Source organism: Salmo salar, chromosome 13 (genome assembly GCF_965601325.2).
Source record: "Salmo salar chromosome 13, fSalSal1, whole genome shotgun sequence".
NCBI lineage: Eukaryota > Metazoa > Chordata > Actinopteri > Salmoniformes > Salmonidae > Salmo > Salmo salar.
The window spans coordinates 41986151-42007703 of NC_138303.1; the positions used below are offsets into that span (position 1 = coordinate 41986151).

Sequence of the window (21553 nt, forward strand, 5' to 3'; positions counted from 1 at the left end):
TGCGCATGTTGTGTATTTTGTAGAATTACATTAGTGAGACATTGGGGGGAAAATGTTGTAATTTCCCGGGTCTTGTCATATTTTTTCGGGAAACGTGAAGAGTGGTCCCGGGACAGTTCTGGAATCCCGGTTACCGGTGCTCATCCCTAGTTCACAGAACACGTTTTGTCTATTCTTTAAAGGTTCCCAGAATGTTTCGTTAGGTTGTGGGAACCGTCTGGTGGGAATATTGTGCGGACATCACAAAAGATATGTTCCCAAAACACAAAAACTGTCCAGTTGTGCGGATGATTGTACAATGTTTCTTTTAGGGTACAAAAAACATTCACCTGATCATACAAGAAAGTTTGCAGAACATATTTTTAATGTTCTTTAAAAGTTCCTTACACACTTCCATAGGTTGTGGTAATATTGTGGGGACATGACAAGAGATATGTTCCCATAACACAAAACTGTCCAGTTGTGCTGATGATTACAATGTTTCTACTATGTTGAAAAAACATACACCTGATCTTGAAAATACATTCCCAGAACACATTTGGTATGTTCTTTAAAAGTTCCTAAAATATCTATTTAGGTTGTGGGAACATTGTGGGGATATGACAACAGATAGGTTCCCTAACACAAAATCTGTCCAGTTATGACATTCTTACAATATTTCTATCAGCGTGCACAAAACATTCCCGCAATGTTTTTAGAATGTTATCCCTATGTTCCCAGAATGATACAATTACATTTTGAACAGTCCATGGAGGTTTATTTCATGTGTTAGTGTTATCTTACTGTTGAGGAAGTTAGTTGTACAAAAATGTAGAAACACATATGGCAATTATTTGGAATCACATGACAATTTATTAGGCATTTATTGTACAAATGTAGATTTTACCGTAGTTTGTTGATAGTTGTAAGTGAGGATCGAACCTACGAACTTTGGAGTGTTATTTCTGGAATGAATCCAGTGCATCACAGGGATGGGACTAACACAAATACACAAGCTGTTCACACCTTTACTCTGTCTTCCAAGTTGTGGTCTTTGTCTTTGCAAAAGAGGATACAAATAAGTATCCTCTATTCTTTCTTACTCTAACAATCTTCTTTATATACTGTAAAGTTGGGATGTTTTGACTTTTATTTTCACTACAAACTTGATTTCAGAAATCATGTAAAAATGTTGCCTGGCAGATTGCGGTGAGGGGTATATAAACTCAGCAAAAAAAGAAACGTCCTCTCACTGTCAACAGCGTTCATTTTCAGCAAACTTAACGTGTGTAAATATTTGAATGAACATAACAAGATTCAAAAACTGGAACAAACTGAACAAGTTCCACAGACATGTGACTAACAGAAATTGAATAATGTGTCCCTGAACAAAGGGGGGGGGGGGGGTAACAGTCAGTATCTGGTGTGTCCACCAGCTGCATTAAGTACTGCAGTGCATCTCCTCCTCATGGACTACACCAGATTTGCCAGTTCTTGCTGTGAGATGTCACCCCACTCTTCCACCAAGGCACCTGCAAATTCCCTGACATTTCTGGGGGGAATGGCCCTAGCCATCACCCTCCGATCCAACAGGTCCCAGACGTGCTCAATGGGATTGAAATCCGGGCTCTTCGCTGGCCATGGCAGAACACTGACATTCCTGTCTTGCAGGAAATCAGGCACAGAACGAACAGTATGGCTGGTGGCATTGTCATGCTGGAGGGTCATGTCAGGATGAGTATGCAGGAAGGGTACCACATGAGGGAGCAGGATGTCTTCCCTGTAACGCAAAGCGTTGAGATTGCCTGCAATGACAACAAGCTCAGTCCACACCGCCCCAGACCATGATGGACCCTCCACCTCCAAATTGATCCCGCTCCAGAGTGCAGGCCTCGGTGTAACACTCATTCCTTCGACGATAAACGCAAATCTGACCATCACCCCTGGTGAGACAAATCTTCGACTCGTCAGTGAAGAGCACTTTTTGCCAGTCCTGTCTGGTCCAGCGACGGTGGGTTTGTGCCCATAGGCGACGTTGTTGCCAGTGATGTCTGGTGAGGACCTGCCTTACAACAGGCCTACAAGCCCTCAGTCCAGCCTCTCTCAGTCTATTGCGGACAGTCTGAGCACTGATGGAGGGATGGTGCGTTCCTGGTGTAACTCACGCATGTGTGAGGTTTGGATGTACCGATCCTGTGCAGGTGTTGTTACACATGGTCTGCCACTGCGAGAACGATCAGTTGTCCGTCCTGTCTCCCTGTAGCGCTTTCTTAGGCATCTCACAGTACGGACATTGCAATTTATTGCCCTGGCCACATCTGCAGTCCTCATGCCTCTTTGCAGCATGCCTAAGGCACATTCACGGAGATGAGCAGGGACCTTGGGCATCTTTCTTTTGGTGTTTTTCAGAGTCAGTAGAAAGGCCTCTTTAGTGTCCTAAGTTTTCATAACTGTGACCTTAATTGCCTACCGTCTCTAAGCTGTTAGTGTCTTAACGACCGTTCCACAGGTGCATGTTCATTAATTGTTTATGGTTCATTGAACAAGCATGGGAAACAGTGTTTAAACCCTTTACAATGAAGATCTGTGAAGTTATTTGGATTTTTACGAACCGTACTTTGGATCATAATTTAAGGATTTTAGTACAAAGGGAAATCTACTAGAAATATTAGGATCCTGTTGGCGCAGCAGACTAAGTAGCCTACAAGGCTTGAAGATGGCAGTTTGTACATTCAAATCTACTTAATTACCGTTCTTTAAAATAGCTATAGTTATGTTAGGACAATACCCTAATAAAATATAATGATGTAAGAAGATTGAAATGCCGTTTGTTTAAAAGTTTGGCAATTTCATATAATAATGTTACATTACACATCAATATTAGCAGAACATTATTATGCATTATCATGGAAGTACAGTGGATATAAAAAGTATACACACCCCTGTTAAAATGCCAGGTTTTTGTGATGTAAATGAATGAGACAAAAATAAATCACGTCAGAACTTTTTCTACTGTTAATGTGACATATAATGTGAACAATTCAATTGAAAAACAAACGGAAATCTTCGAGGGGGAAAAATGAAAAATAGAAACCTTGCAATAACCTGGTTGCATAAGTGTTCACACCCTCTTATAACTGGGGATGTGGCTGTGTTCATAATTAACCCATCACATTCAAACTCATGTTAAATAGAAGTCAATACACACCTGCCATCATTTAAAGTGACTCTGATTAATCACAAATAAAGTTCAGCTGTTCTAGTAGGATTTTCCTGACATTTTCTTAGTTGCATCTCAGAGCAAAAGCCATGGTCCGCAGAGAGCTTCCAAAGCATCAGAGGGATCTCATTGTTGAAAGATATCAGTCAGGAGAAGGGTACAAAAGAATTTCCAAAGCATTACATATACCATGGAACACAGTGAAGACAGTCATCATCAAGTGGAGAAAATATGGCACCACAGAGACATTACCAAGAACTGGATGTCCCTCCAAAATTTATGAAAAGACGAGAAGAAAACTGGTCAGGGAGGCTTCCAAGAGGCTTACAGCAACATTAAAGGAACTGCAGGAATTTCTGGCAAGTACTGGCTGTGTGCTACATGTGACAACAATCTCCCGTATTCTTGATATGAATGGGCTATGGGGTAGAGTGGCAAGACGGAAGCCTTTTCTTACAATGAAAAACATCCAAGCCCGGCTGAAGTTTGCAAAAACAAACAACAAGTCCCCCAAAAGCACGTGGGAAAATTTGTTATGGTCTGATGAAACCAAGGTTGAACTTTTTGGCCATAATTCCAAAAGGTATGTTTGGTGCAAAAACAACACTGCACATCAACCAAAGAACACCATACCCACAGTGAAGCATGGTGGTGGCAGCGTCATGCTTTGGGGCTGTTTTTCTTCAGCTGGAACTGGGGCCTTAGTCAGGGTGGAGGGAATTATGAACAGTTCCAAATACCAGGCAATTTTGGCACAAAACCTTCAGGCGTCCGTTAGAAAGCTGAAGATGAAGAGGAAGTTCACCTTTCAGCACGACAACGACCCAAAGCACACATCCAAATCCACGAAAGCATGGCTTCACCAGAAGAAGATTAACGTTTTGGAGAGCCAAGACCTGAATCCAATTGAACATCTCTGGGGTGATCTGAAGAGGGCTGTGCACAGGAGATGTCCTTGCAATCTGACAGATTTGGAGCGCTTTTGCAAAGAAGAGTGGGCAAATATTGCCACATCAAGATGTGCCATGCTAGTAGACTCCTACGCAAAAAAGACTGAGTGCTGTAATAAAATCAAAAGGTGCTTCAACAAAGTATTAGTTTAAGGGTGTGCACACTTATGCAACCAGGTTATTGTGAGTTTTGTTTTTTAAATTTTTCCCCCTCAAAGATTTCAGTTTGTTTTTCAATTGAATTGTTCACGTTATAGGTCACATTAAAGGTGGAAAAAGTTCTGACATGATTTATCTTTGTCTCATTATTTTACATCACAAAAACCTGGCATTTTAACAGGGGTGTGTAGACTTTTTAAATCCACTGTATGTTTTTAGAAAAATGATGGATCATCATGTCATAACCTTACAGAATATCTTTATGAGAACAATGTAGGAATATTCCCTGCTTGTTGTTATGGGTGTTTTGAATAACATATCCATCAACATTAGCAGAACATTTAGTTGTGCCAGTATGTTCTAAGAACATTACCGGAACATTTTGTCATTACATTACTTGGAAAGCCAATGAGAACATTTGGGGAATGTTCTGTGGTGGTTGTTACAGATGTTGTGCACAACATTTTAGTGAACGTTAGGAGAACATTCAAAGGATATTTTACTTAAAACATGTCCTTTGTTAGATAAAACCCTAACTAGAACTTAATAGGAATCTTACATAATGTTCTGGGAATGTTCCTGGTTTGCTGGGAAGGGTCTAACGAAATTTCCATATCAACAATCGAAATGACTGAAAATGTGTCTTGTCATAATGAAATTCTAGCTTGATAAATCAAATGCATTCAAAGGAATGCTGTCTCTTCTCATGATTCAACAGTACAACCCGCAGTGACAGTGATGTAGAAGACACAGCAGAACCCCATGTCATTTAGTTTATTCTGCATGTACACAGCAGGCCAACAGACATGTGGGAGACGCATCCCTTGGTTCCACTTTCACACTGACACAAAATGTCATTCCCATTACATCGACAAAGCAAAAGTAAATGTCCAAGATGTGTAAAAGTCTGGTAAAAAGTATTAATTGGTAATGACGTTTCAGACAAGTGGACAGTCCTGTACTCACTGTTAGCCTGCCCGACAGTTGTCAGTAAGGGATATGGTGGTTGCCTGTCATGTCTTGTAGAGGTATGCTGCCTCTGTCTGGTCTGAACGTTCATTATGGTTGGCGTTCCGCTCTTCGAACCCTCCAAACAGAGCCTTACATTATTCCAACTTGGAATTTTATTTGAGGTGCAGTATAGTCCATTTGTCAGGTTGTTTTTGCTAGCTAGCTCCGAGTTTGATCAGTTCAAGGGACGTGAGCGCCAAATTATGTAGCTTACCCCAGGCAATACCACACAACATGTTTAGGCAATACTCATGAGCAAAATATGAAATCGGCTCAATGCAATAAATGAAACTACTTCAAGCTAGGCAAAGCAGCGACGCATATACTGACCCTGTCCATTAACATTGACTGGAGTCAGGAATGTCCGCAGCGTCATCTATTTGAATGGATGTGAATGGCTAGAAAGGAAGGCATGAACACCCTGGCGCAATTCCTCAGGTTTTGATGCAGTTTCAGCACATTTTTCGATTTTGAGCATAAAAACCACCATAATCATTAAGAAAAAACATTAAATAACATTTTTTTATTTTATATAATTGTATCTTTTATTTGGCTTTTCATAACAGTTTTTGTTTTCTAAATTAGATTATCACAGGGTAAGCACTGCCTACCCTGCCTACCCTGATTGCACGTCACTGTGCTATGCAAAATTATGTAGTGGGTGCTGTCCAACACTCGGATGCAATCTCACTCCGGAGTGTCAGAACATTGTTGTCTGATGAGCGAAAGAAAAATATGCAGTCACGCTCCCCGGAAAACCTGGCATCACTGAAAACCAGTCAAGTAAAAAATTGTTTGCACAGTCGTACTAGAACACCCCCAACACATCTGTTAAAATGGCCAATAAGCAAACTAAACTGTGTCAGTGGTGTGTGTGTTTGAAGAGACTAGCTTCCAGCTTTTATCCTCTGTGTTGACTCACAGTATAGTAGGCTGTCCGAAGGTCACAACTGTTTGTCTACACTTCACACGCCTGACTGGAGATAGGTTTTCAGTCTTTCAGGCGGGATGATAATAAGCTTGAGGAAGTAACTTCCATTCATTTGGTCTCAATCTCATCATGTGTACAAAATGTTTTTAGATTTAATTGCCACACACTCTCTAGTAGTAAACATGATCCGGCTAAAAGGAAGGCAACTGCCGTCCATTCCCCAAGTGATTCATTTGGCCTTCATGTAACCCCTTATGCTGGCATTGCTGACAGTCGATCCCCAATAATAAGGTTAGTCACTAAAAGATAAGAGCAAAGAGTCAAGCCTTGATTTGCTGTAGTCGGGTATTGGTTCCCTAAACATGGCTGCCTCCATAGAAATAGAATTACTAGAACGGAAATTCCCTTTCAAGTCACTGGGTCTGTAATGGGTGAACTGGTGGCCATATTGAGTGGACCCATAGGTGTTCCAGTTGAATTGCCATGGTCTGATGAGCTTTTCCTGTGTCTAGCAAATTATATTTCTATGGCTGCCTCTGTCTCTGTGGCTGCAACTTCAGTGCCACTGCTTGATTAAGCTATCAGTCCTGGAAATCTACAGTACCGGGAGAGAATACAGTACAGCAGCCAATCAGTGTCTACATCATGGACAGGTCACAGGGTTTGTTGAACATACTCCAACATACGCTCCATTGCGTAATGATGATAGTGTTGGAGAGGTCCATCCTCCATGTTCCTTCCCCCTCCTCCCTCAACCCCTTTCTGTACTGTAGGCTACCGCACGCTGTCATATGTTTCCACTGGACAGAGTCCCACTTCCATGATGTGCTCTGTTTGTCCAGGCCTGTAGTGTGTAGCCACAATTGACACTACAACCTCAAATTCAAACAAAATCTCTTCATTCATATGTACCAAGTAATTGCCCCATATTAATGTCGACACAAATCTAATATTCAGACAAATATTTAAAGTGCACAATGAGGAAATATGTTTTTTTTTTATTAGCCGGTACTAGTCTCATTGTAATCAGTCAACAATTACCTTGTGACTTCAGAGCAAACATCAACCAGAGATCAAACAGACTACCCCAAAATGACCTACCACATAGTGTGTAACATCATGTCATAATAATGCCATGCTCTGTCTCCTGTCCTACAGCCAGTCCTCTACCCACTACGCCAACATGACCTGTCAGTACCACAGTGTGTAACATCATGTCATAATGTCATGTTCTCTCTTCCATCTCACAGCCCAGCGTTCCGCCCATGAGTTGCCCATGGTGGATAAACAAGACATGGACAGCTGTTCTGTCCTGGGAGGTCAGCAGATGATTCTGACGGGACAGAACTTCAGCTCCGACTCCAAGGTCATCTTTATGGAGAAAACCCATGGTGAGTATTACTCAATATGAGTCAACACCTCTGGGGGTGGAAGTGGATGATGGTGGCATGGACCATATTCTATATGATGTCCCACCTCATCTATTAAAAATGTTACGGTTATTTTGCTAGAGTGAAATGTTTGCCGGTATTCTTCTGACCGTTGTTAGATTCTGTTGAGAAAAAAAACACTCACTCATACACCAGTAGCGTTGAAAACGTTTTGGGAATTTTCCATTGGAAAACTGTGGGAATGTGGAAAACTTTACATAGGAATATATGGGTATTTATTCACTTTTTAGCTTTTTGCAAGTATTTACCCTTATAAACCAGCCATGATAATCAGATGTAGACAGTTATTACCCATGCCCATTTAGAGGCCATTTACTTTACAGCCCTATATTATTATTATTACTCTGGTTGATCATGTCTCCACAAATTTCGCTCACTAGTGCCACAGCACCACATTGAATTTAATGTATAGCTCTGCCATGCTGCGTTTTACCTATGAATAATTTGCATGATCCATCAGATAAGGCAGCAGCCTCACTCTCCAGTGCCCTCTCCTTCCTCGCCTGTTATCCATGTGTTATGTTATCATTATGCTGTTTTTTTTGTTGTGCATGGAATAGGACCTCTGTTAAGGAATAGGACCGCTGTTAAGGAATAGGACCTCTGTTAAGGAATAGGACCTAGCGGAATATGACCTAACGGTTAAGAGCGTTAGGCCAGTAACCGAAAGATCGCTGGTTCAAATCCCCGAGCCGGCAAGGTGAGCAAGGCAGTTAACCCCCAACAACAACTTCTCCCTGGGCGCCGATGACGTGGACGTCGATTAAGGCAGCCCCCCCCCGCACCTCTCTGATTCAGAGGGGTTGGGTTAAATGCGGAAGACACATTTCGGTTCAATGCATTCAGTTGTGCAACTGACTAGGTGTCACCTTTCCCTACACAAAACTGTAGACGAGCTTCAAATACCTCAGTACGTTAGGGGGGAAAAACGTGATACTAGGCTTACTTGTGATATCACAGTACCAGAATTCTACCTAAAGTGCGCATTTACTAGTGTGTGTACTACTGCATTCTTATTGGTTTGCTCAATCCATTATTAGTTAGGCCTTGTGACACAATTATTTAACTTGTACATTGGAATGGCAGAATCACCATTACGAGATAGTCTCAGATATTGCTGTATTAATCAATGTGATTGAGTAATAGTGACAAAGGCCACCATACTTTCTGTCTGTCATTTGAATCCTGACCTTTCCTCCTCACCCACCGCTCAGATATTTGCATGACATTCCAATTCCTTCTGATACCGAACAATGCCACCCCTTTTAGGATAAGAAGCTTATCACAGCAAGATAGGTTTTATTGTAGGTTTATTTTAGAACTTCACACAATTATTTAACAAGCTTACTAAATTATTAGTATATTGTGCTTCATTGACAGCTTACAGGATTGTATGCTGAGGAGATGTGCTTTGTTATAGTTGTCAGTCACAGTTTTCAGTACAGTCTTTGTTGTCCTGCTCTCTGTCGCCACTCCTCAATACAGACTGTCTGTGTAGTGAGGGAAATATAATTTATGTCACCTCATTGCACCTCAATATCCTCAATACTGAGTCCAGAGAGAAGAGTGGTCCTCATTGATCCATCTACAGCACTTACGGCAGCTACTTGGTTTACCTTGGCAGTCGTCACCCAAACACTAACCATAACACCAGCTCTTATAAAGCCAGATGCACAACCTAGGGACTATTCTAATGTAACTATTTATTCCTGGTTAGCTGTTATGTTATGTTTTTGTTATATATAGTTTGGCCATCCAGGTTTTGTTTATAACCTTCCATAAATCAGATCTAGGTTTTTATTTATGGTCCTTTAGTTGTTGTTGTTAATAGCCCTCAGAAGTCTCTGGACTGCATGGGACGGCAGAAGAGTAGCCTAGTGTTTAGATGCACTATCTGTTACTAGTCTGTTAGCATAATGGTTGTGACTCATTACATCCATGGCCTGTCTGAGGGCTGAGTATGGGGAGCTTTGAGACATGGGCTTTCCGGGGGCTGAGTGTGGGGAGCTATGATACGTGGGCTCTCTAGAGGGCTGCTTTAGCTAGAACTTGGACCTTGTATCTGTCCAGGTTTTTAATTTTTTTTTATCAAGGCTTTCCTGCTGCCGGGCTACGACACACTGCTCTAATGGCTAGTATTGGAGACGGAAATAAAAAAAAGTAGATCTACGTAGAAGAGGGATTGCCATTGTTTTGGAGAGGTTCTCCATGTGACCCAGAGTTCTGGAACAGTAAGACTGTGAAATCCCTTTGAATGGGACACAACTGGCTCTGGCCTTCTCTGGCTCTAGGAGACACACGTGCACACACACACACACACACACACACACACACACACACACACACACACACACACACACACACACACACACACACACACACACACACACACACACACACACACACACACACACACACACACACACACACACACACACACACACACACACACACACACACAGCTGGCTTCGGCTGGGGCTCCTCTGGCTCCATCTCATGGACTTGGCTCCACGAGGGGAGGGGAGGAGGGTTCCATAAGACATTATTTGAAGGTCCGTAATCAACCATTTATAAGGCATTAATAAATCGTTACTCCCACATGAACCATTTACTAATCATTCGTAAAGTATTTTTGCAGTCCCTAATCTAAAGTGAGTGCTATTTATACTGTAAATGTTTTTGAGTGACCAGTGTCAATTCTCACAAAAATGAGGGTGTAATGATTAATAAATGGTGGGCAAATGGTTTGTAAATGCCTTATATATGGTTTATTATGGACCCTTAACATAAAGTGTTACCGAGGATTCCCACAGTCAAGCCAAGCTGGGCCTCTTCAACTCTTTCTGGCTGCCTCCATTCCTAATTACCAGAGAAAAACGAAAAGACAAGGGGTATCCTGTAGAGTAGTTTTGGAACAAAACGCAAACAAATGTAAAACGCCAAGAAAGCAACAGTCATCACCTGTCGTTACTCTGTACTGAAACGGAGCGAGTTGATCATAAAACGAGAGAAAAATAAAATAAAGATAACTTGGCAAGACGTATGGAATCCCCCTTTCTCCTTCTGACTCATTTCAGCCATATGCGTTTAATTTGCAGTCTGACATAAAGGTTTCCCACATAGCATTAAACAGATATCCGGCTGCTAAATACTGGATTTATTTTCTTTTGAGAAAATGCTTAAGCTGTTTATTTTTAATAGAGAGCAAATCTAGTTGAAATGTCTAAAATGTTGATGATAACAAAAAAACATTTGGGGTTATTTGTGTGTTTCGGTTGACATGTTGTCATTTTGTTATCTTTTGAAAGTTTATGATCATCAATGACAAGAAGTCATCATCAGCGTAATTTCTAACACCTGAGTTGTTGACCTATACTCTTTTTCCAGTTAACTGTAAATGACTGCAATATGATGTAATAACATTGAATGACACAGCTAAATGCAGATAGCAGCAACAATACCTGTGTTGTGATTTACCCAAATGTTCAACACATTAATGTTACGTTATTGAGCAAGACCTAACCTTGAGGTATCAAGTAATACCCTACAGCGCATCTTCATGACCCAGAATTATAATCTTATACTCTGCAAAAATTCAATCTGAGTTCATGATTTATTTTTCTTATTATTTTTATTTCTATCTTGGGAAAGACCATAAAAAAAACTTTACAAGGTAAAGAAGAAAATAACATCTCTGAACTTAAAGGAAAACTTCACCCAAAAAGTATATTTTGGTATTTGTTTCATTATTCCATTGTTAACATAGTCTCAAAAGATATGTAACTTCCAAAACACAGAAATCATCCCTGTATGATGCATTTTGCATCATATGATTCTGCGTTTTACATCATATAATGCAACATTTATCATACGGGGATGCTTTCTGTATTTTGAAAGTTACGTATCTTGAAAACTTGATAGCTGACAAGCAAAACGTTTTGGGACTATGTCAACAATGGACTAATGAAACAAATACTAAAACATAGCTATTGGGTGGAATTTTCCTTTAAGCAAAAATATGATCTTTTACAGTTGAAGAGAGCCAACAACTGTAGGTTAAACTCAAATTAAGCATACTATTTAATGGATAATAAAGCTGTTAAACAGCCCTCACAAAACGAATACATGCCACACCATTTATAATTTTTAAAGATAAGGATACAAATGCTTTAATTAGAAACAACAATGCTATTAATTACAATTTTAAAAGCTTCCATGAAAATCTATAGAAATCTGAATGAAATAACCTTCTTAGACTCAATAACCCTGAAGCAACTATCAGCAGACAAAAAATAATCACAAAAAATAGAAATCCCCCAAAATGAAATATTAAACATTGTTAAAACCTTTGCGCAGAGAAAATCTCCAGATACGGATGGCTTTCCCATAGAATTTTATTTGACATTCTGGGACAAAGAAGCACCCCTATTTACTCAAATGACAACACACGTCACTCAATTAAGTGCTTCCGAGTTCCATGTATCAAATGGTTATTTCAGTTGTATTAAAACCAGGAAAATCTGTGGAGTCCCCTGTAGATTACAAGACCCATATGTTTAATAATACATTTTGACAATTACATAATAACAAAACTCATAAGTAACAGAATGGCAAAAGTCTTACCAGACAAACAGGGTTTATTAAAAATGTATTCACTATAATACAATACGCAAAAAAACAAGATGTAGATTTATCACTTATGGCTGTTGATGCCTAAAAGGCTTTAGACCGTCTTGTATGGCCTTTTCTATTCCAAACTTTGGAAGCCTTCAACTTTCCAACTGAAATAATACATTTCATAAAAAATATTATATAAATATCCTAAAGCAAAAATATATAAAAAATAATACATCATCTGCTGAAATTGCTTTAGAAAGGGGCACGAGACAGGGATGTCCATTCTCCCCCCTCCTGTTTGTACAGGACCCAAACGTAACAGGTATCAGTATCGGTAAACATTAATATCAACTAAAGTTATTTGCCACCGATCTGTTGATATACAATGACTAATTTTGAAAACTCAACGCCCCCCTTGTTAAAAATATTTTCAGAATACTCAAATATCAGGATATAAAATGAATGTGGAAAAACTGAAATAATGGCAATAGGAAAAATATGATCTACAGCAATCCTTTAAGTTGACCACAAAAAATCTTAAATACTTAGGATGCTTAATAAGTGACAACAAATATATAAAGATAATTAAATGGAGCAATCTTCCCAGAAATCTGAATAAAACTCTTTAGAATGGCATGCTTAACAAAGGTTCTATATTTGGTAATACCAATTACCCCACCGAATACATTCGGTACAAAAAGTATACTCGGCCATAAGACTTTATATGGGCAAATAGAATACATCAAATCAAATCAAATCAAATGTATTTATATAGCCCTTCGTACATCAGCTGATATCTCAAAGTGCTCTACAGAAACCCAGCCTAAAACCCCAAACAGCAAGCAATGCATGTGAAAGAAGCACGGTGGCTAGGAAAAACTCCCTAGGAAAAACTCCCTAGAAAGGCCAAAAACCTAGGAAGAAACCTATAGAGGAACCAGGCTATGAGGGGTGGCCAGTCCTCTTCTGGCTGTGCCGGGTAATATTATAACAGAACATGGTCAAGATGTTAAAATGTTCATAAATGACCAGCATGGTCAAATAATAATAATCATAGTAGTTGTCGAGGGTGCAACAAGCACGTCCGGTGAACAGGTCAGGGTTCCATAGCCGCAGGCAGAACAGTTGAAACTGGAGCAGCAGCACGGCCAGGTGGACTGGGGACAGCAAGGAGTCATCATGCCAGGTAGTCCTGAGGCATGGTCCTAGGGCTCAGGTCCTCCGAGAGAAAGAAAGAAAGAGAGAAAGAGAGAATTAGCGAGAGCATATTTAAATTCACACAGGACACCGGATAAGACAAGAGAAATACTCCAGATGTAACAGACTGACCCTAGCCCCCCGACACATAAACTACTGCAGCATAAATACTGGAGGCTGAGATAGGAATGTTTTACATGTTCCTAAGTCTGAGGGTGGTTTAAACCTTCCCGACTTGGAATTTTATCAACTCACCACCCAAAACTTTTACTTGAATGTTATTGTTAAATGCACTATAGAGGAACAATGGGGACCTATTGGAGATGTGCATGCTCCTCCCCAGAATCTTTTCATGTGTCTGTTTTTGAAAGGATGGAGTTAAGAACATTAACAACTTCATAGTTAAGAATTACTATAACATGTGGAAGAAAATGAAACAGATTCTGCAAGAACCAATATCACTTCCTAATAACACACCCCTATGGAACAATCCCTGGATAGTTTTTCAGAATTCACAGATAAATTGGCCCACATAGAGACAAAAGGCATATAAACAGTAAATCTATGACATAATTAAAAAGCAATGTTGGACTGACCAATGTAGACATTTTCAAATACATGCAACTTAAAAGTTTTATATCACAACATTTTGATCTGGAATCTTTTGGACATCAGAACAATTTTGAGGGAATTTTATTTGAGTCAGAAAAGGGTACTCGTATGACAGGTAAGATATACTCAATGTTGCAGAAGGCCTATCCAACTGACAATTTCTTATAAACTTTGGGAACCAAGACCTGAAAATAACTGATATTGGCACAAGATGGAGGGAGTGTCAGAAACATGACTAACAGTTAACGAAAATGTACATTTAATCCAGTATAAACGAATGTACACAATTTATTGTACAAGAGACAAATTTCACAAATTCTATACATGTCATCGATTTTGTGTGTCGGTCTATTTTCTTTTGTCTATGTATGGTTTATATTGTTTGAAAAATATTGTACAAAAAAGCAATGTCCTATAGTATACTATGAGAGTTTTGGTATACAGTGAGAGTATTGGTATACTGTACGCATCACATGGTGTAAAACAAGTGGGGTAGTATCTACTCTAAATCCCTTCATACCCAGACAGGTTTGGCCTATTTATGATCACCAGTGCGTATCAACCATTGGACCAAAGCTCTCCGGCAGTGTGCCTTTTTAGAATAGACTTTTCTTTACCTCTAAAATAATTCCAATATTGCTTGACACGCAGTAAATATGTGATTTTATGTATGATTTCAATACAATACATTATGGGAAATATAGGTTCAGGTAATGGTTTTACTTCATGATAAATCTGTAGCTGTCTCTGGCTGTAGGTGAGCAGTGGTGAAAGAGGAAGTTGTGAGAGTAGATATATAATATATGTGACACAAAGAGTCTCCTAAAACCTATTGCGTGTTAATCATATGGCCTATGGGTTAGTGGCAGGCAGACAATGATGTGAAGGTTGAAACCAGGCATTGTGTTCTGTGACAAAGCGGAGAATCCTCTCCCACGCTGGCTCAACCTGCCAAAGAGACAATAGAGCTCATGAATTCACTATAAACACACGGAAACATCTGAGATATACATTTTTACTGGTTAGAATTCATTTTTAATTGGTTTGCAACTTAGCATGTTTGCAATTAATCAAAAGCAGAGTAGCAATTGCACACATTTTCTCACCATTGGTTTTACATAACCTCTCCCTGTACTGTGTTCCTGTTTTTGCTGTGTCCAACAGGGTGTTGTAATTCACCCTGAAATATGTATATGACCTGAAACAACCCTTCCCTTCTCTGTCTCTGCAGATGGACAGCAGATTTGGGAGATGGAGGCAACTGTAGACAAAGATAAATGTCAGCCTGTAAGTATCAGTACTTTTACAGATGGCCCACTTCTCAAAGTCTGAAAAAGTGGTCAAAACAGTTCACTGATTATAATGTGTGGATTGTTTGTTCGTTTTTTTAAATAATTAAAAAACAAATAACAATGTCATACTTTGTCACCATATTCATTGTTTGCACATCTACAGTGGTTATACTCTGAATACAATTTATAATAATAATGTGACAGATTAATATGAAATGAAAATTATGTCATTTTACAGAGTCTGCTGTTTGTTGAGATCCCCTCCTATCGCGACCTGTCGATCTGCCATTCCGCCAAAGTTAACTTCTATGTCATCAACGGAAAGAGGAAGCGCAGCCAGCCTCAGCACTTCACATTCACTCCACTGGCAGGTATGGAACCGTAAGCATCAACAATAAGGATGCAATACCCATCATGTGACTGTGATGGTCTGAGAGAACTGTGTGCTATTTTAGGTGCTTCTGTGAAAGAGCAATACAATTATGTAGGAATGATATCAAGTCACGTTATTCCATGTCATTAATATGTCACTAAGATATATGATTAGTGTAGTAGATTATAGTTACTTTAAGCAGTATGACTTAACCCCCACTCATATCTCTGTTGTCTTCTGTCTCTCCCACAGTTCCGTCCATTAAAACAGAGCCTGTGGATGACTATCCTTTCTCCATGACCCAGATTATGGGTGTGTCCCCCCAGTCCTACTACCACCACAGCCCTGGGTCCCGTGGGATCATCCACCCAGACAATGGCCTGGTCTCCAGCATGGCCTCCTGCCAGCAGGTCCGCTCCAGCCTCCCCACCCCCATCCCAGACACCTGCTTCCAGCAGCAGAGCCCAGCCATTGTGTACTCCCGTGGGGGCAAGAGTCTGAGCGGCAGTCCCGGGGGGCTCTACCAGCAAACTGGGGGGATGCGGGTGATGCCCGACCCACACCGCTCCGTCCTGGTCCACACGGGCTCCCCAGCCCAGTCGTCCCCGCTGGGGGCCCAGCAGCAGCAGCATGGAGGGGGCCAGGGCCAGCACCCCTCCATCATCCAGTTCTCCCCCAACAACCAACACCTGCTCCGGGGGAGCGACCCTCCACCTCTCCAGCCTGACAACCAGCAGCACATAATCTACTGTGATGGCTACCCTCAGCAGTCTGGAGCCCAAGCTCACTCCCCTATCTCGGCCCACTCCCCCCAACATTACCCCACCACAGTGATCCAGCAGCAGCCCTATGTGCCCAAGGCAGTGCCCAAGGGCAGGTCTTCCCCTGGTGGAATGGAGGCCCAGAGATGCCCCCCTGGAGAGGAGCAGCGAGCCAGCCTCCCTGGAGGACGGGTCACAGTCAAGGAGGAGAACCTGGATCAAATGTACCTTGATGACGGTGAGTGTAAGTTAGTGCCAGGCTTTTATACATCAATATAATTAATGCTCTTGAATGATGCATGGTGGTGTAACATCCATGCAATTTTGTTATTTGCCTTCTAGGCAGAGTTCCTCTGTCCAGTGTCTGTGTTCTTTCCCCCTCTTAATCTTTTATTTTTATTGACCAGTCTGAGATATGGCTTTTTCTTTGCAACTTTGCCTAGAAGGCCAGCATCCCAGAGTCGCCTCTTCACTGTTGACGTTGAGACTAGTATTTTGTGGGTACTATTTAATGAAGCTGCCAGTTGAGGACTTGTGAGGCGTCTGTTTCTCAAACTAGACACTCTAATGTACTTGTCCTCTTGCTCAGTTGTGCACCGGGGCCTTCCACTCCTCTTTCTATTCTGGTTAGAGCCAGTCTGCGCTGTTCTGTGAATGGAGTGTACACAGCGTTGTACGAGATCTTCAGTTTCTTGGCAATTTCTCGCATGGAATAGCCTTCATTTCTCAGAACAAGTATAGACTGACGAGATTCAGAAGAAAGTTCTTTGTTTCTGGCCATTTTGAGCCTGTAATCGATCCCACAAATGCTGATGCTCCAGATTGAACTAGTCTAAAGAAGGACAGTTTTATTGCTTATTTAATCAGAACAACAGTTTTCAGCTATGCTAGCATATTTGCAAAAAGGTTTTCTAAGAATCAATTAGCCTTTTAAAATGATAAACTTGGATTAGCTAACACAACGTGCCATTGGAACACAGGAGTGATGGTTGCTGATAATGGGTCTCTGTACGCCTATGTAGATATTCCATAAAAGATCTGCCGTTTCTAGCTACAATAGTCATTTACAACATTAACAATGTCCACACTGTATTTCTGATCAATTTGATGTTATTTTAATAGACAAAAATGTGCTTTTCTTTCAAAAACAAGGACATTTCTAAGTGACCCCAAACTTTTGAACGGTAATGTATGTTTTGCAGGCTGTACCATATGATAGGAAGTGGATGACGTTGTACGCGTTGTACGTGCTTCTACACCTGCATTGCTTGCTGTTTGGGGTTTTAGGCTGGGTTTCTGTACAGCACTTTGATATATCAGCTGATGTAAGAAGGGCTATATAAATACATTTGATTTGATTTGATACACAATTATGCACACTTTTCTGAGACGCGCTTTGGTTCTGACGCTACTTTTAAAACTACTGGCTGAAATTATACAAAACCTCTGTAGCGTAAAAAATAATTAAATAAAAAAAGACTATAGAATGGGCCAATTAAAGAAACAGGGTTGACCGTAACAGGGTTGACCGTAACAGGGTTGAATGGAAGCTTGTTGTGTGCAACAGGGAGGTTCACAAAACAAATGTGTTAAAACATTTCTAGTCTACAGTACCAGTCAAAAGTTTGGACACAACTACTCATTCCAGGGTTTTTCTTTATTTTTACTAGTTTCTACATTAAAATAATAGTGAAGACATCAAAACTATGAAATAACACATATGTGACCGACTGCCTTGGTTGCCCTTAGTTTGAAGATGTAATCTGGAGACAAGTGTTTTCTCCTTCTCCTTAGCTATTAAACTCTAATTCCACTGATTTCAAAACTCGGTCCTCAAGAATGTGGAGAGCAACACTTATTACACGTACTACACGATACATTTTTTTTTAAGCCGCGTTAGACAGGATTACCTACACATAATGACCAGCTCAAATAGACAGAAGCGTGCTATATGGCAGACCAATCCGAACTCATGTCTCGGCATGTCCATCCCACTCATTATCTCAGCCAATCATGGCTAGCGGGAAGGTTGCTCACTTTTTCTGTGGCTAAACCAAATAGGCTCGTAATTTAACAATTATATTCGTATTTACAGATGGCATACACGTCTGTTATTAAGGCACATGAAAGTTCACATATTCCAGAAGGCATTTCTGCCAAATAACACATTTTGATTAAAAAAAAGTTTACCTTAAAATGGCTCTCCTGTGACGTAGTGACCCGTGACATACGCCTAGTTTCCTGAAACAAGTCACATATGGAATCATGTAGTAACCAAAAAAGTGTTAAACAAAGATTCTTCAAAGTAGCCACCCTTTGCCTTGATGACAGCTTTGCACACTCTTGTCATTCCCTCAACCAGCTTTATGCGGTAGTCACCTGGAATGCATTTCAATTAACAGTTGTGCCTTGTTAAAAGTTCATTTGTGGAATTTATTTCCTTCTTAATGTGTTTGAGCCAATCAATTGTGTTGTGACAAGGTAAGGGTGATATTCAGAAGATAGCCCTATTTGGTAAAAGACCATGTCCATGTTATGGCAAGAACAGCTCAAATAAGTGAAGAGAAATGACAGTCCATCATTACTTTAAGACATAAAGGTCAGTCAATCCGGAACATTTCAAGAACTTTGAAAGGTTCTTCAAGTGCAGTCGCAAAAACCATCAAGCGCTATGATGAAACTGGCTCTCATGTGGACCACCACATGAAAGGAAGACCCAGAGTTACCTCTACTGCAGAGGATAAGTTCATTAGAGTTACCAGCCTCAGAAATTGCAGCCCAAATAAATGCTTCACAGAGATAAAGTAACAGAAGCATCTCAACATCAACTGTTCAGAGGAGACTCCGTGAATCAGACCTTCATGGTAGAATTGCTGCAAAGAAACCACTACTAAAGGACACCAATAATAAGAAGAGACTTGCTTGTGCCAAGAAACATGAACAATGGACATTAGACCGGTGGAAATCTGTCCTTTGGTCTGATGAGTCTAAATTTGAGATTTCTGGTTCCAACCGCCGTGTCTTTGTGAGACGCAGAGTATAGATGAACTGATGATCTCTGCATGTGTGGTTCCCACTGTGAAGCATGGAGGAGGAGGTGTGATGTTGTGGCGGTGCTTTGCTGGTGACACTGTTATTTAGAATTCAAGGCACACTTAACCAGCATGGCTACCACAGCATTTTGCAGTGATATGCCATCCCATCTGGTTTTTGCTTAGTGGGACTATCATTTGTTTTTCATCAGGACAATGACACAACCCACCTCCAGCCTGTATAAGGCCTATTTGACCAAGAAGGAGAGTGATGGAGTGCTGCATCAGATGACCTGGCCTCCACAATCACTTGACCTCAACCCAGTAGAAATGGTTTGGGATGAGTTGTGCAGAGTGAAGGAAAAGCAGCCAACAAGTGCTCAACATATGTGGGAACTCCTAAACTGTTGGAAAAGCATTCCAGGTGAAGCTGGTTGAGAGAATGCCAAGAGTGTGCAAAGCTGTTGTCAAGGGTGGCTACTTTGAAGATTATAAAATATATTTTGATTTTTTTAACACTTTTTTGGTTACTACATGATTTCGTATGTGTTATTTCATAGTTTTGATGTCTTCAGTATTTTTCTACAATGTAGAAAAGAGTAAAAATAAAGAAAAACCCTTGAATGAGTAGATGTGTCCAAACTTTTGACTGGTACTGTATCTATCTATTGGTAGCAGGGTTGACGTGTTATGCTTGACGAGCTCAGTTTTCTACCACAAAACAACAGAAAATGACCAAAAATATTAGAAGCAGCTGACCTGCATTTACATTATGATTTGACTATTAGATGTCAGTGTTTCTTTAAAACATAGTTTCAACCAAAACGATAGATTGGTTCACGTAACTGATCAATCCTGTTCAAATGATGGACAAACATAAATGATTCCCTAATCACATGTGCACTTTAACAACAATCCTTCCCAAGTTGCCAGGCCAGGAGATGTAGTTACATATGTTCAATTTAAGTTTTCCACTCAATGTGGAAATAACATGGATTATGAATCATATATTTATACTTACCCATGTCAGCCCCATTATCACCCTGTGAGATCAGAGTAACAGAACACATCCAAACTACATGTTGTTGCAGTGTGATCGCCAGACCTGATAATGATGTTGTCCCTTTAAACCTCTCTTTGGTTGGGGAGGTAGCTAGTCCTAGTCAGTGACAGGTCATGTCCTAGACCATGTGGAAGTGTTGTAACCCTGGTGATCTGTGATTTGAAGGATCACCATGTTGTTCAGTTCAGCACAACCCAGAAAGAAAGAGAGAGAGAGAGAGGGATTTCTCTGGCATCACTACAGACCAGGAAATGAGACTTCTCTTTTTTCTCTTTCTTTCAAAAAAAATAAAACAACAGAAAAAAAGGAAAAAATTAAGCAGCCAGTTCTCCTGACCGACTGCCTGGATGTGTTGACACTGTTATGATCTGAAAAACAAGTTCCATGGTAACCATTGTCAAACAGTGGAATGGGCTGCTTCAGAGAGCCCGGGAAAGCCTCTGTTTGTTATACTTGGCTGGGGTTTCCCTTGGCCCCACTCCCCTCAATTCTGTGGGGAACACACTGGAGGATTTGCTTTTTTCCATCCCTGGCCCAAGATTCTGCCAATCTGGCACAAGAAAATCCTATTTGCAGCTGCTCTCCTCCAGAAAATCCGGTCTGATCTCCATAAGATAGCACTAAGGGTGGGAGTCGGGAGGCAACAGCAGCAGGAAAAAGGAAAGGGCTGAGTTCGGATGGAAAAAATGAAACTGAGAAAAGGGTCCAGCAGTGGACGAGTGGAATTTTGTTTTAGATGGCCTAACAGGGTTTCCCTCAGTAAACAGCAACAGCGTTTACTGTTTCTGATTTAAGACAGAGTAACTGGGAGAGTCATACTGGGTGGACTGTGTTTGCTCCTCCTTATTACAAGGTGTTGATCTGAGAGCTCCCTACCAATATCTCTCTCTCTCTCTAATGTCTTC

At 40.6% G+C, this 21553-nt stretch overlaps 1 protein-coding gene and 1 long non-coding RNA gene across 4 annotated transcripts in view; one reads left to right on the forward strand and one right to left on the reverse strand.

Moving 5' to 3' along the window:
* Window positions 1–21553, forward strand: part of LOC106567114 (nuclear factor of activated T-cells, cytoplasmic 2) — a 56113-nt gene that overhangs the window by 16879 nt on the left and 17681 nt on the right. Inside the window, exons 6-9 of one of the 2 annotated variants that reach the window (XM_014136026.3) lie at window positions 7501–7641; window positions 15359–15414; window positions 15658–15790; window positions 16045–16797. In XM_014136026.3, coding sequence (XP_013991501.1) covers window positions 7501–7641; window positions 15359–15414; window positions 15658–15790; window positions 16045–16797 — 1083 coding nt within the window. The remainder of the gene's footprint in view (window positions 1–7500; window positions 7642–15358; window positions 15415–15657; window positions 15791–16044; window positions 16798–21553) is intronic. The other variant, XM_014136027.3, reaches the window with a different exon arrangement.
* LOC106567115 (uncharacterized) lies at window positions 14193–21183 on the reverse strand. Of its 2 annotated transcripts, XR_014380090.1 has the most exons (4): window positions 20607–21183; window positions 18744–18794; window positions 15234–15388; window positions 14193–15075 (listed from the first exon to the last, which is right to left on the reverse strand). It is a non-coding gene; the product is annotated as an uncharacterized LOC106567115 (long non-coding RNA). The 2 variants fall into 2 exon arrangements; XR_001319997.3 differs by lacking the exon at window positions 18744–18794 and having other exon boundaries at window positions 20607–21167.